General features: G+C 34.1%; 2 protein-coding genes and 1 long non-coding RNA gene across 3 annotated transcripts; all 3 read right to left on the minus strand.

Annotated features, from left to right (window-relative positions):
* Positions 1-132: 132 nt before the first annotated feature.
* On the minus strand, positions 133-4580 carry LOC120071123 (Regulator of Vps4 activity in the MVB pathway protein). The gene is made up of 6 exons (XM_039023192.2): positions 4133-4580; positions 3888-4020; positions 3541-3644; positions 2695-2839; positions 2477-2617; positions 133-2260 (listed from the first exon to the last, which is right to left on the minus strand). Exons 1-6 carry the CDS (start codon positions 4171-4173, stop codon positions 575-577), a joined length of 2250 nt encoding a protein of 749 aa, XP_038879120.1. The 5' UTR covers positions 4174-4580; the 3' UTR covers positions 133-574.
* Positions 4581-11879: 7299 nt separating this feature from the next.
* LOC150037782 (uncharacterized) lies at positions 11880-12787 on the minus strand. The gene is made up of 3 exons (XR_016527764.1): positions 12624-12787; positions 12437-12466; positions 11880-12371 (listed from the first exon to the last, which is right to left on the minus strand). It is a non-coding gene; the product is annotated as an uncharacterized LOC150037782 (long non-coding RNA).
* Positions 12788-13325: 538 nt separating this feature from the next.
* Positions 13326-16193, minus strand: LOC120071334 (uncharacterized). The gene is made up of 2 exons (XM_039023544.2): positions 15681-16193; positions 13326-13792 (listed from the first exon to the last, which is right to left on the minus strand). Exons 1-2 carry the CDS (start codon positions 15921-15923, stop codon positions 13607-13609), a joined length of 429 nt encoding a protein of 142 aa, XP_038879472.1. The 5' UTR covers positions 15924-16193; the 3' UTR covers positions 13326-13606.
* Positions 16194-18306: the final 2113 nt, after the last annotated feature.

The raw sequence follows: 18306 nt of genomic DNA on the forward strand, positions 1-18306 counted from the left end.
CGATAGCGAGTATATGGGGATGGAAAATTTTGTCCCATAAAAGAAAACCAAAATGTCTGCAAGAATACCAAGTTTCGTCCCATAATGTCTAAGACTTGAAAGATGCGATAGCGAGTATATGGGGATGGAAAATTCAGGAGCAAGACGATTTTTTATACAAATTAATTAAACTAAAAAAAATATATGGGGGGGAAAAATGTTCCTTCTGGATGAATGGTGTAAACAAGGCAACCTAAAAAGTATGTATGAAGCACAAGACTAGCGATCTCAACTCAGGATTGGGGTTGGGTTGATCTTACATTTAGCTATCAACATCTGTATCATTTGAAATTTGAAGTCACACTCGCTATTACAGGTTAACCAGTATAAATCTTCAAAAAGCAATGGGGACTTTATCGATGGGAGAAATGACGAGATGCAGCCCACATACACACAAGGGCTATACAATGAGATTGGGTAAAAGTTCGTGTGAGAAGCAACCGAAAGAGAGACACACTTGGAAGGCTTGAATTACGGGTGCATCACCGGCTCCCAGGTGATCAAGATCCATGGAAAGGAGATATAATGAAACGGTTTACCTTCCTCTCAAGGCTGCAAATCGGGCAGCCAAATCATCGTAGTCAGGTAATTTAGGATGAACATGTTTAGCTGCATTTGATCGGTCTGGTTGAAAGGAAGCAGCCCGACCAAATACTTTGGTTGCTTCTGATGGACCCAGATGATGTTCACGAGGTAGGGAAACTGATCGAGCTGGTGGAGAAACTGTATCTGCCTGCTTATCAGCCCCATCTCTGCTAATTAGATTCAAAGGGGACTTGACACCATCAGTACCATTTTCAAGAGCAATATGATTTTTCGGTTTCCTTCTCATCTTTCCTGGTTCGAAGGATGAAGATTTCTTACTGTAATGTATCAAAAGCTTGTCTATTATCCTTTCTTCTTCATCCCTTTCATTCTCTTGTTCGTCTACTAATAGCTGCAAGCCTCGTTTATCATCCCTTCTCCTACTACTTCTCGACTTTTTTCTCACCATTTGAATGTCCTCAGAATTGTCATCAACTGAATGACTAGAACGTGGCTTATGGTGCCTTCTCCGTACCGATCTTGGTTTCGGCAGAGCATCAGGAGGTATTCGAGCACCAAAGACATGATCCATCTCACCACCACGACTATTTGCCCTCATAGGACCAGTAACCTGCCTGTCATGGTCAGAATGGTGGGGTTCTAATTGGAGGACAGCGGCAGTCATTTCTGACTTGACAGGCTTCTGAGGATCTGTTGAGATGCAATTGTTGTCATGGCCTGAACGTGATAGTTCCATATGGCTCCTATCCTTGTGATCCTTCCTTCTAGAGTTGGCTTTTACATATGGAGGAGGGAGGATACTGTTGTAGCTGGGTTTCAAATTCTGTTTATCCTCCTCGGCCTTCCCCTGGAGGACTGCATATCCATGCCCAGTATGAGTATTGCCAAATGATTCTTTTAAATCACTCTTAAATATCAAACCTCCTCCATTATGCCCAGAATGAGTATTACCGGATGATGGCTCTTTAATGTCACTTTTTAACTGCAATCCTGCATCATTACGAGGAGCAAGACCTGGATTATTGTAAGGTGAAGACTTCAAGTAATTTGGAACTGTCCTCTCTCTACCATTATGCACAACTGGTTGATCATCTGCATCTCCCAATACTTCACTGGAAGAAGAACTACCCATTCTACTAGTTCTGAAGACAGAGCCCATCATCCTATTTCCAGCTTCATGCTTACTAATAAGAGGACCTGGAATATTGTAAGGTGACTTCAAGTAATCCGGAACTATCCGTTCTTTGGCATTATGCACAACCAGTCCATTATCCCCATCTCCTGGTACTTCACTCGAAGAAGAGCTGCCCATTCTACCAATTGTGGGGCTAGAACCCACTCTTCCATTTCTAGCTTCATGCTTACCAACTGTGGAACCTTTCTTCTCCCCATAATCATTTATACGGCCATCAAATTTCATGAGCGTCTCTTGTTTGTCATGTAGTCTATTCTCGTGTTCGTGTCCGGATAATTCTTGCCTAGCCTGAAACTTGAGTTCTTTTCCTCCAGAAATGGTACTATCACTGGGATTGACAAATCTGTGCCTACCATTTGCATGCTCAAAATTTTCTTTGTATAACACACCACCATCCTTACCCACTCTTGGATCAATTTCCTTAGCATGAGGACTTTTTTCTACTGCAGCATTGTAAGACCCTTGATCCTTAGGTAGGCCCTGCAGAATTCGGAGACAGGAGGTTCAAATGTTGAGAAGACCTAACAATTTCCCAGTACAGCTTGAGAATTATAAATGACAACTAAACTAAGGAGCACCAAAGACTTGCTCAACTGTAAATTTTACAAAGTTCAAAATTTGATGCTTTCAAGTTTCAAGGGCTCAATCTCGTTTCTTGCATGTTATAAAGCAGTAAAATAAGGAAATAGAGTGCACCTGAGCATAGGCTGGGGGAGTAGACATTCTCTTCTCAAAGCCCACAGAATCCCACTTAATTGAAAACTCCAATGCTATGTCTTGCAATAACTGAACTTTCTTCTCCAATGTGGAAGGCTTGGAAGCTAAATTCTCAACAAACTACAGAAATAGAATTAATGATTAGTCTCTCATTAAGAAAGATCCAGGAAACCTAAAGTTGGTTAATTGGATATTACCTTTCGGTTCTCCAGATGTTCCAAAGAAGTCCCAAACCTCTCTTGAAAAATTTGCCTGAGCTCACGCAATTCTGGCAAATCCGAAAATCTAGCAGCGGCAAACATTAGAGATGCAATAGCCTCACAACATTCCTCAGGGCATTCCCTGTGAAGGTGACAAATAGAGGAAATCAGACACATAAATTATCCAATATAAAGTCAGAAACCAAATTTTTACAATGATATAATCTCGCTAAACCAGGAACTATATAACAATGGTAAGATGGCTAGAAGTTATCTAAGTGCTTTTGAATGATATAAACATATTATATCCTCCCAGCTAATACGATATCCAAAAAAATTATCCAACTCCAGAAAACAACCAATAAACAATCTACCATCCATCCATTGCTCAATTTCATCATGCAAGCTAGACACCTCAAATGAATATGTCATCTCATAACCATTAAAACACAATAAATTTCTGTTGGATGGCAAAGCACAACATCGGAATACAGAATGTATAAAAGAATGGTGCATACTATACTAATATCCTAGGTCCAGAAAATCTAAGGGAAAAATCGAAGAGCCAGTTCTGTAATTTGAAGAGTAAAGATAGAATAGCATACAACAATATGGTGCACTGAAAATTCAATCGAATTGTCAACCCTCATCGGCCAACTCTTCTGTATTAACAATTTTCTTATATTGGAAGCGGACGCCCACAGTTATAATTTCAAGCTTAGATATTAAAATGCATATTAGCACAATAAAGAAAATGAGTAAAAAGAAGAAAAAAAATAAGCTTATCCATGTGGAACTCTACTCACAATTCACAATTCACAACACATAAGCATGATCCCATACCTCTGCTTTTGCATGACCGGAAGATGCTGCAACACAGTATCACATGATTGCTCCACGAAATCATAACAGGACGAAATTGATAATTCAACAAGAAGACCCTCAGCCTGTTTTACACCACAGAATCAAAAGCAACAGTTTCTTTACACCACACATGGACAAAACCACATAAATAGTAAATCATTCTCAAAAAAAAAAAAAAATCGTGGCCTTCATACACTGCTTATTTTGTGGTTACACCCTATGAACATTAAAACATTTTACAATTCAACAAACGGATCAGAAGGAAGGAAGCAATTCTTTCACAGACACAAAAAGAAAAAGAAAAAATAAAATAAAATAAAAATTACCCTTCCATAAGCATTAATGTCCAGCCCATTAGCGAGTAGATCAGCAATATCTTTCTTAAGAAATTTCAGAGTTGCTTTCTTCTTCCTCCGAATCACATCGATCCGACTTTTGGTCAATTTAATCAAGGATTTGCTACAAATATGAAGAGAAAACAAAACATCCCTCATTTCAACACTCGAGGAACTAAAAAATTAGAAAAAGAAAAATCAAATTGAAGACAGGAAAAATAGATCGGAGTAAATACCACTTGGAAGTAAATCCTCGACCGAGAATCCCATCCAACATCTTTAGATCTTGAACTTCCCTTCCACTCTTCAAAGCTAAATACCTCAGCCCCCAAAAACCAGACGAGTCATGAGCAAAAGCTTGAAGGAAGAGAGAGAAAGAGGGGAGTTTTAGAGAGAGAAAGAAGGAAGTGGAGTAAAATTGGAAATAACAGAGCTGGGGAAAGACGAGGAAGACGACGAAGCTATCACAAACAGCACTCGAGTGTGCCGTTCACTTTTCAAAAATCTCTCTCAAATACAAAGTACCCATTTACTAAACTACCCTCGTCTTTTGCTCAAAAGACACAAACTTTCACTAACCTGGATTTGAACGTTGGATGGGTATTTTCGGAAGTGAAATTATCGTCTTTGGACCTACCGTAAGAATCGGCGAGTGAAGATGAAAGCGAGAGAGCGATCGTGGCCGTTGGATGAGATGACTTAGTGGGGTATTTATGCTTAAAAGCTGGGTTACGGAAACGGCTGCGTTTTGTGCCGAGCTGGATCGCAGGTGCTTTTGGTGTAATTTTGATGATTTTGATTAGGGACAAAACTGGAAATAAGAGTTTGGAATTCTGGCCTTGTTTTAAGCGTTAGGTCAGCCACCATAGAATTTAACGACCGTTATAACGGTTGTTCATCGACGACATGTCAGCTGCACATGGTCTTTTTTTTTTCTTTTTTTGGCGTCGTTTTGAATCAAACTACACTACAAAACAGCTCTGGAAGGAATTTGAAGAGGCTATCTATCTATGTTTTTTTTTTTCTTTAAAAAAAAAAAATACTTTCTCGCTTCCTTAGATTACAAAATGTTACACTTTCACCTTTTCTTATATATATATATATATGAGAGTGTCTAAGCTATCAATTTGTACGTACTTCGATTAATCTCACAGGACAACTCATTTGATTCTACAATATTTTGTATGTCAATGAAACTCGTAAGACATTAAATCCTAAGTAGTTGACTACAATAAATTGAATCCATGACTTCTTAATTCTTTATCATTTATTTACCACTAGATTAACCCATAATGATTAGAATATTACATTTTTACTCTAAGATTGTTTTGAGTTTAATTTTTTATTTTTAAAATTTTAAAATCATATGTTTTTAAATTTTGAACTTAATTTTTATTCGGTTTTTATATTTTAATATTTTACATTTTTACCCTTGAACTTTTTCCTAATGCCTATTTCGACTTTTAACATTAACTTTTAGTTAATAAATTCAAAATAACTATGAAATGAAAATTTTAAATTAATTTTAATAATGATGGAAAAATAGTAAAAATTAATCGGTTATAATTATTTTATAATTAATCATTTATAAATATTATATCTTTTCATTTCATTAATAAACATTAACACTAAGGATTAAATATCAGTATTCGATAAAAAAAACAATCAAAGTTAAGAATGTGTTAATCTTAAAATTTTAGAGAAGAAGTAGAAAAAAAATTCAAAATTCAAGGATAAAAAAATTTAGAGACAAAAAAAAATCAAATTGGAAACTCAAGGTTAAAAGTACAATTTTTTAAATTTATGGACAAACTAATCACCCAATAATCTATATATTTATGCAATTTAAAGCTCCTTGTGATCATTTCTTACACGTTTGTCTCAAATAAATCTCTTTGAATATTGATGGATGAGTGATACCAATCTCAATTGAAAGTAATAATTATTACACTTTTCCTTAAATTTTGAAGTCTAAAAATGCATTTTCCAGCGGTATTTTTAGATAAAAGTTTGAATTTGATATTATCACATGCATGTTGGTTTCTTTCTTATTTACATGGGCCTGATTATTATTAATTAGATATAAAATAATCTATGGATTGATTGAAGGATGCAGTGAAAAGGAAATAAAACAACTCTGACATAGATGTCATCCAAAATATTTCAATTTTTTTTTCTTTATGGATTTCTCTTTTTATAGTAAAAGTATTAGAATATTGTTGAAAGAAAAAAAAACAGTAAGATTTGTCTTAAAGTTCCTAAATTGAATGAAGTTCATTAGAGATTGAAAAAGATAGAGACATGGTCCCTTGCCCAAAAGTGAAGTAACCTCATTCGGTACCTTATTTTTGTCCAATTCTAGTATATGTAAGGTTGATGTTAAAATTTGAATAGGAAAAGTGCACCACATCTTCATGTGATACCAACAATGAATTTGAATTTTACTTGAAATGGAAAAGAACGTGACCTACAAAAAAGAAAACCTATTGAGTCGTGTGGTGCTCACTCAGTCGTCACAGAGACACTCCGATGTTTAAATCAAATAGTGAAAAGAGTGTGGAAACTAAGAAGTTTGAGAGTATATGATTGCAATTATCTTATAACCAGGTATTTTCTTTAGGAATAACCATCCAATGACCTAATTAGATCCTATGTTGGATTCTTGTGCAACACATCCCATACAAAAGTTAGTCTCCTTGGTCTTGGACCGATCCAAGGGTCCAAGACCAAGGTTGAGTCAAAGGCCCAACTTCCCTCCATTGGCTCGATATATTTTGTCTTGGTCCCCATCCAGATTTCATTTCCCCTTTTTTTTTTGTATTTATTCTATTGGTCCAAAATTATTCATAATCGTAATATATCTTGCAGTATCATTTCCAAATTACAATAAGTAATTGTTTAAAACAAGCTTTTCATACATCATATGAGAATCCTAAAGTGTTTTGAAATGACTGATATATGTATGATGGAGTATATTATGTGAGATTAAAAGATATTACAAGGTAAATGTATCATATATTAAGATATAGTAGATACGTTTAGATGTACATTGAATACATGAGATCGTGTTTCCATTACACAATCAGTTATCTTCCATTATTGTGAATAAAACTCACGTAGTTGAACAAAATAGAGTTTGTTTTGATTAATTTTCTAAATACTTGAAATACGTTTTGAAGTTTTAAAAGCTCATTTGAAACCGATTTTAAAGATTTAATGATAAGGTATGGAAGCATGTATGGGATTTTACAAAGGAAGAAGGGGTTGAGTTTTAAAGATCCTTGTCCTTGCTACAACTTTTTTTAGAAAAAAAATTGTACATCATCTAATTAATTAAGTCTCTAGTGGGGAAAGTTTTCAAAGAGCACTACTTTGCACTTTAATTCTATGGTGGCAAAGTTGTGTACCAACCCACTCTATGTTTGAAAAAGCCATCATCTCCATAAGAGAATCACCATTAGAAGCCCCATTGAGAGGGGCTATCCAATTTTATATGTTTATTTTTCATGGAAATAAATTTAGACAGCCATATAAATTTTCAATTGGCCAATAAACTTTAAGTTTGCTTATTTTTAGAGGGGAATTTTACCCATGGTTAAAAAGTTTTGAATTAATATGTTAAAAGTTAATAAGTTTGTGTTTGAAGTACAAAATTATAAGATTGAATTTCTTGATAATTATGAAAAGTAGATTACAAAAAATAGAGATAGAGCGAAAGATCAAAGTATATAAAAAAAGATTTGATGGAGTTACTCGATAAATATGAAAATTCAGTAACATTTACTATTTAAGCTGGGTTATTTACACCAACTTAATAAGTTAAGCTGGTGGGCCAAAACCGCCAAATGATCATTTAGTTTAATTTTTATTATATTTATAGTATTAGATTTCTATCAACATGTCGATATTTCTACATTTCTATGGGTTCGATAACGACATGAGATATCAATCGATATTTCCGTTTTATCGTAGAAAAATCCATGAAACATAATAATCAAACACCAAAATATTACTATGTAAATATAACATAAATAATAGACATGATAAATGCTTAAAAATCATAAAATTATTATTTATCAATTTAAATTTATTTTTTGAATTTTTCGTTTTTAAAATTTTTTCAGAAATGTCCACTGAAATAGAAATTTTATGGATATTTCCATCGAAATTTTCGTAAAATTAAGACTTTGTTATTTTTGTTAACATCGACATTTTAAATATCAGTAATATTTACTCACTATATAAAAAAAAAACACCAAACTCACTTAAAACATCTATTCATATTAAATATAGTTACCGTTTGGGTTAGGGTTAGGGTTATCGACAGTCTTATCGTTATAGCACTATACATGTACACGTTCTATCCATTGTAACGTCATATATTTACTGTTTCCATTATCATTACGGTTTTCGTTTCCATTGCAAATCATTTAAAAGCTGATCTTGATGTTGATTGACGGCTTGTAATCATTTTTCGCCAACACACATCGAGAACCATAATGCCATTAATCCACAAATTAACTGTACGCATTCAATTTGGTGAGTCATGACCAAATGGAACTATTACATTACATGTTCGCATATGGACGTTACACATATATACTTATAGTTTGGGTTCACTTCAACGAACCACGAGCGAAAACGCTAACGGTAAATACGTAGTGTTTAGTGAAACGACATGTCCTTTGCGAAGAACCACAACTCATATGAGTACCCATCAACTCCTCAGTGGTTGAATTCGAAATCAAATAGCTCACTGATCGCTGCAACCACGTCAGAGTCATCCATGGATGACTCTGTTATTCCACTACACACGAGGGGATTGGGAGCTTGGACAAGGAGTCCCCCCCACCCCTGCCTTTCCCCGCGAGGCATCCCTTAGCTTCATCAACGGCCCTCCACCAAAGAGTACGGATTGAGGAGAACAAAGAGAATAAGAGTGAAACAGAAGCAGGGAGGAAATGTCGTTGTGCTAATAAAGCACCTACGTACTGGTGGGAAGAAAATGGCCAAGAAGAAGAAGAACAATGCCCGATGTGCATTGGTGATCCTCTCTAGTGATTTGGAGTAGGTGTACTCCTTTTTCTTCTTCTCTTTTTGTTAATGTGTTTTGGAGACCCACCACCCGCTGTGAAAAAAAATATATTTTGGAAAAAAAAATGAAAACCTATATATTTTGTTTGTCTGCATATGATCAATCTTGCTAAATTCCTTAACAAACGAACATTTCACGTAGTGGTAATGAATAAATGCATGCAAAATATGAAGATGAATAACAAGAATGATAAAGTAAAAATTTATCGATATGGTTTCCGATTCCATTTTACGGTAGACCGAAAACCCTAAAATTTGGATGAACAGTAACAGTCATTTAGGCTACTCACCATTACCGATCAATCCAAGCGGTGCAACAATAACTGATGACGTGTGAGGACAAATTTTAAAAACTGGGACAAAATTATCAGCAAAAAAGGTATAGGTCCCACTCAATATTCAAATACAATTTGATTGATCACTCCACGCTCGTCATTTAGATTACATTACTTCCTTATAGATTTCCAACTGAGCCCACCTGTCAGTATAAATGTGGATGTCGGGAAACACTAACAAACGTAAAAAAAAAAAAAAAAAGTCCCACTTTCTAGATTATTTTTTATTTATTGTAATATACCTTCCGTAAACGTGACCTTATTTCAATAAAAGTCAGATCATTGACTTTCCTAAGTTAAGTCCAATCCATACACAAATCAAGTATTGAATTAATCTTAAAAAACTTACAATTTTAAACAAAATTGCAATGATATATGTAATTCTCTACAAATCTATCAACTCTATACAGACATATTTGATAATTCAATGAACTTAAAAAACGTTCTTCAAACAAACGTCTGGTCGATTGGGAGCGGGATAATTTATTATTTCAAGCTAAGACAAAGAATTTAAACTAACCAATTGAACGTCTAAAAAAAAAAAAAAAAAACAATTGAATTTTAAAATTTAGAAAATGAGAGAATATTAGAGAGAGAAAACTTATATAATTAAGTTTTCTTTGGCAATATAGAGTTCACTTTTTCCCCCTTTTTTGTTTGAAAATGGAGTTTATTACTAACATAGTTACATATAAATAAATGAATTCAGTTACTTTTGTGATTTGTCTATACTAATTTATTACCAAACACGTAATCTTTTTTTTTTTCCCTTGCTTTTTACGTCATAACAAGACAATATTACATTAGCACATGGTTGCACTAGCACCTCACCATACTTGATTCCAATTTACACATTCTTATTCCAACATATTATAACTTAAACAACACTTTTGATTCCTAAACTTTCGTAAAAACAACAATTTAATCTCTCAATTTTAGTTTAATTTTAGTTTATAACGATTTAGTCTCTGTATTTTCAATTTTGCAACAATTTAATCTCTGTATTTTAGTATGCACCAATCTAGTTCTTATACATTCAAATTTGTAATAATTTGATTCATAGTGTAAAAATTCATTAAAATTAGATGTCAATTTCTTTTATTTAATGATGTAAACTTTGTATCTTGTAAAAATATTGAGTCTCTAATTAGTTTAACAATTTATTAATACAAAAAATCTCAATAAATTTTAGCATTGATTTTCATTAAAGAGACTAAATTGTTACAAATTTTAAAATACAAAGACTAAATTATTACATAGTAAAAATGTAGGAACATAATTGTTGTAAAATTGAAAACATAGAGACTAAATTATTACTTCTATAAAAGTAATTTTTAATCTTATTTAATTGAACAAATAAAACTATTTTATTAATTTTTATAGGAAGAGGAAACACAAAAAGTGAAACCAAAATTAAAGGGCACTATGGCCTACAATGAAAAGAAAAAGTTTGTATTTAGTACCTATACGTTTAGGTTTAATTCATTTTGGTCCTTATACATTTAAATTGTTCATTTTGATTTCTATATTTTCAACTTTAGTTCATTTTGATCCATATATTTAAAAAATATTCATTTTAGTCCTTGTACTTTTAACTTAGATTCATTTTGATCTTTATACTTTTAAAAAGTTGTCATTTTTGTCCCTTTATTTTCACTTTTAAAAAATAAAATGGTAACTTTTTGAAAATTCAAGGACCAAAATAAACCGAAATTAAAAGTATAGAGATCAAAATGAACATTTTTAAAGTATAAGGATCAAAATGAACTAAATTTGAAAGTATAGAAACCAAAACGAACAATTTAAAAATCGAGGGACCAAAATGAACAAACAATCAAAAGTAGAAAGATCAAAATAATATTTAAACAAAAAATACCATGCGAAAACTTAGACACAACCCAAGGGGAGAAGTGTTTAAGCCATAAATAACTTGAGCCCGTAACCCCGATCGAACCAATGAATGAGTCATTTAATTCGAGTCATGAGACACAAATGTAATTGTTTAAAACAAAAGAAAAGGCTTTATTCATAGGTCTATGAGGCAAAGTTCATAAAATAGCGAAAGAAATTAAATATTAAAATTGGGTAATGGATGGGTTGTCTGAAATAAAACAAAGAGTGGAAGACAGAGGGTGGAGCATGCGTGTCCGCGTCAGCATAAGAACAACCGACCAACTCCTAAATTTATCCATTAAATGATTAGGAAATTGTTCCCTTCCAAACAAATAAGAAATATAATAGAAATTTTAAAAATTAATGTTAAATGTCAATATCATAAAGTATACCAATGAAGCTTTTTGGTCACTCTACCACATTATATGGTTTAAACTTTTTGGGAGATTCTATAATTAAACTCACAAGCAAATAAGAAAGAAAAAAAATAAGAGACAACTTGGTCTGATGAAAATGGATTCAATAGAAGTCAACAGAGGCTTTGATTTTACATCTTACCCTTTTTCTTTTTCTTAACATTTATCTGGTCTATAAATACAAGGGACATAGCCTAAACATGCGCGTGACATAATAAAAGTGAGTGGAGGAAGAAGCCCAAACATCATCAAAAGATTTAAAGAAATATTATCGATCAATAAAAAATATTTTTATTTTTAAGCATACAGAAAGTCATTTCAAATGACTTTTAATTTCGATTAATTTGAGAATATGACCTATTAGACATGCGGGAGAGTGGACACAGCACTAGGAAATCACAAACAAGAGAGATGCATTTACCTAAAGACAACAGCGAAAGCAACAAGCACAATTTCATTTTATTGCAAGTTTTTGGTCACAATCAAAGTAGTTTTCAGGAAAAATAACCTTCAAAATAGAGCTCCCAATGTCATCGGAAAAGCCGGATAAACCCGAGAGGAAAAAATGGAGATGGGTCTCTGAAAAAGATGTGCCCTTTTCTTCATCTTCTTCTTTCTTCTTTCTTCACCAAAAGCACTTCAAAAAGTTAACAAGAAAATGGAATAGGTAGTTTTCTCGATCGAGCAATTCATGTCGAACAAGTCTCTCCGAAACCATATGCTGAGGAAGAATGTCACTGTAAAAAAGCAAGGTTGAGACAGAGGCTACAGGCTGGACAATTAGGGATAGTAGCAGCCTTACCAGTGACCTGAACAGAAAGGGGGTAAGATTCTGCGACCAAAAAAGGAAAAATAAAAAGTGTAATTGTTCAATACCTGACGGCTGAGAATATAAAAAAACTAACTCAAGTATTGAATATCAGGTTTAAAAGGAATTGAGGAATCAAGAAAGATGAAAAAGCTGGCTAGTTGAAGTTGACAGTACATACCATGGGTTTGAATAAGAGAGGAAGCCAAAGCAGATGTCCTGTGGATGGATGATTCTGCAACAGAGAGAGCGAGAATGGTAGAAGCTGCAAATGATCAACTGCTTACACTGGGACCTGCGCACTTTCAAAATTTTTGGCAAAGAATGCAAGTTTGACTTGTATCCAAGAAGTTAGTTTGCAACCAACGAATTTTTAAAGTTGGGAATTTTCAAGTACTTCTATAATGCTATCTACAAAGCGAGAACTGAGAACCACTATATACTATACATAAAGTGGCCATCTATAAAGTCAAAGGCTATATAAATCCAACCCCAATTGTTAAAAAATGATTCAGAGTACAAGTAGAGTAGATCAAAATGCCTGTGTTCTGTAAGCATGCACCATACAAATTTATACTTACTCTGATATTACACAATCAACTGTCGTTTAGCCGTAGCTAATAATGACTGGCCTTTGAAAAGGGGAAAGGGAAAGGGAAAGGGAAAGGCTTTTCTCTAATAGTTAATAATTGCATCCAGTCACATTCTTGGAAAACAACAAGGAGTTGCATTAAAAAATGATAATAAAAAAGACCAATTGTAACAAATCGTTCTGGGATTTGTGTCAATATAGTAATGTGAAACCCTCTCTACCATCCTGCGTCAGCTTCTAGAGATTTGCTCTTAAACAACACACAGATATAGAATTTAAACATACTAGGCATTAAGGACTGGAAACGGGAGAGAAGGCATATCATTCATGATAATTATTCGTAAAATACATTGCCTAAAGTGGGGGTTGAAACTCAAGAGAATAGGAAATCCTAAAGAGATTTTTAACTTGATATAGAATTGCAATATCAGTGGCAGCTCTCAAATATGTTTGGTTCATTGTAAACTATCTCAGCTCATCATCCCCTAGGGATATCTAATGCTTTCAGCCTATCAAAAAACAATGTGGAGATGGAAAAAGGGAAAGGAACTCAAGGAGTTCTTCAAGGACATCTACTGCTTCTCAGGCTCATCTGGATTTTCCTTGTCAGGATTTTCCTCTTCTTCCTCTTTCTTCTCTTCCTCCTCCTCATCTTCTTCTGGGGGATCACATGGCAATGGTGGTGGCAACGGTGTTTTCATGGGGCTAAATTGCGGAAAGATGTCTGGTCTACGTCCTGGCTTAGGCCTCTCCCACTCCTGCAACCAAATAGTCAAGAAGCTTTAAATGTAAAAAAAAAAAAAAAACACCAGGTATAGCCTACTCAAGCACTTCATAGAATTTTCTTACTAGTCACTAACTAAATTTAGTTTGCAGGTAAGAACGTCAACAGTTTCATATTACGAAATGAATTAAGAACCAAAAAACACCCCCTTACAAATGAATTCATGACAAATTTATGAACAAGCTGATGATATCAGGTGAGTTTTCCAAAAGCATTATGTAGAAACCCAGCAGCAGAACATGAAATAAATTGAACAAACAGACATCACATGTCAAATGATTTTTTTATTCGAGTATAATAATTGCAAGGTGGGAGATTGAGCCTCCGATCTCTTGGATTGGAGCGCATGTCAATATTACTGAGCTAAGCTCATTTTCGCAGCCATCACATGTCAAATGAATGCATGACATCCATTAATAATCCACAAACTTCCAAAACTGAAAAGGCAACGTACCAATATAAACTATTTACCCAACAAACATTCATGAGGACTGCCAATATATATTTCTTTTTTAAGGAAAATACGAACTTTCATTAGGAAAAAAAAGAAAAAAAGAATACATGATCATACATAAAGGAGAAGCCCACAAAAAAAGAAGGGACTCCAATCTTCTTCTTTTTTATTATTTTATTTTTCCTAAGGGAAGAAATATTTCATTGAATAAATGAAATAAGGGGAGACCCCAAGCTCCTAGGTGATTACAAAAGAGATTTCCAATTGGAAACTAAATAGGAAAGGGGTGCCTTGTTTTGCACCAATACAATCCAGTTGACAGAACCAAATCCATGAAACTATCAAAACAAGAAAAGGAATCTCGAAAGAGACGTTTATTGCACTCGCCTCATTAAATCAAGAGAAGGGGGCAAATAGTGGCCAACCAAACAATCTTCCTTATACCATGAAACAGATGGCCCACCAAAAGAGATGCTAGTATATCAAAAATATTGTAAGAGCAGACTAATGACCAACCAAAAGCATCCTAAATAATATGCCAAAAATGAAATATGAACGCCTAAAAATCTGAACACCAATCAATTAAGATGTTACTCGACGAGTAATTACAAAAAAAAAAATCTAAACACCGAGGTCCAAAGAGAAGCAGAGAATCTAACTAGGGCTCAAACATCCCTACGAGAACGCTCTCTCCCACAGATCCCTCAAAATAATACACACCCTAGCTTGTCACGAAAGCAACTCTTTCTCTCGAAATCCTATGAAGTGGCAAAGGTGTTGCCAAATATATCGAAGAGACCACACAAACCCTGCAAACTGACACAAAAACGCCTAGAGGACTGCCAATATCTTTCTCCAATCTCAGATAAACTACAGTGCAGTAAACATTTGCCCAGTGCAAGAATACAAACAACAAGAATTATCACAGATATCAAGTAGAAATCTTCAGACTACAAATTGAATGTGATTTAAGAACACATTTGCAGCCAGCGGAATCCATAAAACTATGGCCCATTCTCACGAAATCAGTGACAATGTGATTAGGCAAACATTATAATGGTTGATGCCCCTCGTTCAGAGACAGATACAGCCCACTTTCTATAGAACTCGAGGATGGATAACTTTCCATGGGAAAAGCAGACATAGCCCAACAAACAGGCAGATAGAATTTGCAGGAAAAACATGGCATGATAACTCATGAATATGCCTTTAAAAAAAAACCTTCAAAGATAACATTTAACAATAATTGTATCAATTATCCACCCTAACTAATCTAGGAATACACTAGCAAAACTAATTAAAAAGGGGAAGCAAAAACACCAAAATCCCACGAAAAAGAACTCTGTTACGAGGCGAAAAACATCAAATACGCAAGGACAATAAAGGAAGCGAAGAGTGAGAAAGATACAATTGGGAAATCGAGAGGATTGCGACGAGTGAGCTTCTCTTCCTCCGGGGCCATACGAACCACCTGCCTCCCCGTTCTCCTTCTGCCAATGATCAAATTAGAAGTAGAAATTGGCTTGTTTGGGAAAGAGCATCTGCAGCCACCAAAACAGCAAGTATGGTTTGTAGACGAAGAAGAGATTGGTAGGTAGGTCGCCGACGGTAAGACTAGGGTTTTAGAGCTGAACAAGGATATCGACGCCATGAACTTTCTCTTCCCCTGAGGTGACGGGTCGGGTTTTACTGAATCTCCTGGTGGCTGATTTGAGATTCCAACAAAATCAAATAGCCGCCACAAGAGTTGCTCGGCACCGGACCGCCTCTTATTTTCTTCTCCACAGCTCAACGTCACTGTTTGCTCCGCTAAATTATCCTTTCAATTTATCAAATAATCGAATTCTCTTCGGCACCTCTATATTATCCATCAAAATTAAATTGCATCGTCTTTTTTGTTTTTCTTTTTCCCTTTCATTTTACTGCCGCGTTTACCGTTCTCTCTTTTTGTTTTAAAAAATAAAAACTAATTTATATCCTTAAACTTTCTGTATTATTACGATGGAAATTTAAATCATTCATCTATTGATCATTAACATATATTATAAATCAAGTTTAAATATCATCATTTTAACATTTGTATCCCTAAACTTAATACTTAATAGTATAATTTAAAATCCCAAAATAAATATTTGTATTTGATGGCGCTGCCTGTTTGTTATGTTGCGGGCCCGTGGGCTTGACCTTCACATTGCTTTCTTCTGATTTGGTCTTATTTTTCGAGCTAACTTGCATAAGAGATCACTGCATTAGTGTGGGGTCAAGTCTACCATACAAACTCTGATTTATAAATTAGTATAGAGTCTAGAGAATGTATATTTAAGTTAAACATACAAGAAGTAAGGTCAAAACTCTCATTGGAGATTACTTACTCTTCTCATTTGGAGTCATCAATGAAGTTATTAGAATGTTTTTCCTCTTACAATCAACTTGTGGTCACATATAACCCTGGTAATGTTAGGATTGTTTCCAGTACTCGAGGTTGCAGGATGTCAGGTTGAGCGCAACTTGATTATTTTTCGATTGGTATATCTTTACTGGTTGGGATGGTTGACCCAAACCTTGAGACATTGACTTTTTTTCTTTTGGGATGTGGCATTGACTTTTTCCTTTTGGGATGTGCATTCTCCTATACCTCCTTTTGTTACCATTTGGGCTTGGGCTTGACTGCGGGCTTGGGCCCGCTTATGAACTTTAGTCATTGCCTTGGCCAACCCTGAACATATCTATTAAAATTTTGTACCTTCAAGGGAATCAAATAAGAACTTTCACACACAAATAAAACTTCTTTGAATGCATTGATTGACGTAAGTTAGACATAAATGCTAATTTTATTTAAGTGATTTTGAGTTGTTTTTCAATGAAATCTGAAGGGATCGAATCCCAAACAGAAGCATGTGATCGCCTTGCAATTTTGTTTTCGATTTTACAAAAAAAAAATACGGTATAAAAATATTAACATAATGGATAAAAAATAAAGATCAGGATGCATTTAAGAGAAGAAAAGAGGGAAGAGCTAAACCTTACCTTTGTAGATTCTCAAATTCGTCACGATTCCCCCCGTGTCTTCTCCGGAACGTCTCTTCAATGATCAAGGGACACCACCATAAGTGAAACCTTGTTATTCTCTAGGATCTCAAGAATTGAATGTGTGACATCCAAGACTTGGAAGAGGAAAAAGAAGTAGAAAAAGGAAAAGAGATTTTGAGAGAAGTAGTAGGAGACTAGAATTCAGAATTCCCAATTCAACTGTCACAAACATGGACCATGAAGACCTATTTATAGAGAGAATGAGCGACCCCCTTCCCCTAGTCTTTCCTCTTCCTACTCTAGTTCTAATTTAATTAAATAACTTTTATTTAATTAATTAGTCCAATAATTAAAAAATCATATATATTAAATCCAATTTAATATATAATTAATTAAATAAATAAACATCACATGTTTATTTATCTTTACTTCTCAAAAAGTAATTAATTAATTAATCAATTAAGGGCTATAATAAATCATATTTAATATAAAATTAATCAACATATAATTATCACATATTTATATGTATACATCTCTTTAGTATTTGAATCTTATTCAATTATTTTTCTCTCTTAATTATAAATCACATCTATAATTAACCATATTATATTTATCTGGATAAATATGCAATTGATTTGAATAATTCAAACCATTCCTCTTATATATCCTTTAGTGAGCTAACAAGAGGACCTTATGGACCTACAGATTAGAAGCTCCAATGATATAAGATTAATTAACTAAACTCTTTAATTAAATTAATCAATTTTCATTAACTACTGCTCGCTCCACTAAAAATTGATAGCTGCACTTTTCGCACTGTAGATTTATTTCTGTGTCAATGGATATAACCAATCAACAGTGAGTCATCCCTTCACAAATTAGTCATAACTATAGTTGGGTCAAAATACCGTTTTATCCCTGTAGTTACATTTAACTCCTTAAATACCATTGATCCCTTTAATGAACAAACAATTTATAATCCAACTATAAACCAACACCTCTCA

Source organism: Benincasa hispida, chromosome 2 (genome assembly GCF_027475165.1).
Source record: "Benincasa hispida cultivar pf3 chromosome 2, pf3_genome.v1.1, whole genome shotgun sequence".
Classification (NCBI taxonomy): domain Eukaryota; kingdom Viridiplantae; phylum Streptophyta; class Magnoliopsida; order Cucurbitales; family Cucurbitaceae; genus Benincasa; species Benincasa hispida.

Excerpts from the sequence above, each read along its gene's own strand:
- LOC120071123 (XM_039023192.2), bottom strand. The coding sequence starts at position 4,173 with ATGTTGGATGGGATTCTCGGTCGAGGATTTACTTCCAAGTG. Across the intron at positions 3,645-3,887 it reads ACATTAATGCTTATGGAAGG|GCTGAGGGTCTTCTTGTTGA; the intron begins GTAATTTTTATT and ends GGTGTAAAACAG. Across the intron at positions 2,618-2,694 it reads AACATCTGGAGAACCGAAAG|TTTGTTGAGAATTTAGCTTC; the intron begins GTAATATCCAAT and ends CTATTTCTGTAG.
- LOC120071334 (XM_039023544.2), bottom strand. The coding sequence starts at position 15,923 with ATGGCGTCGATATCCTTGTTCAGCTCTAAAACCCTAGTCTTACCGTCG. Across the intron at positions 13,793-15,680 it reads ATCCTCTCGATTTCCCAATT|GAGTGGGAGAGGCCTAAGCC; the intron begins GTATCTTTCTCA and ends ATTTGGTTGCAG.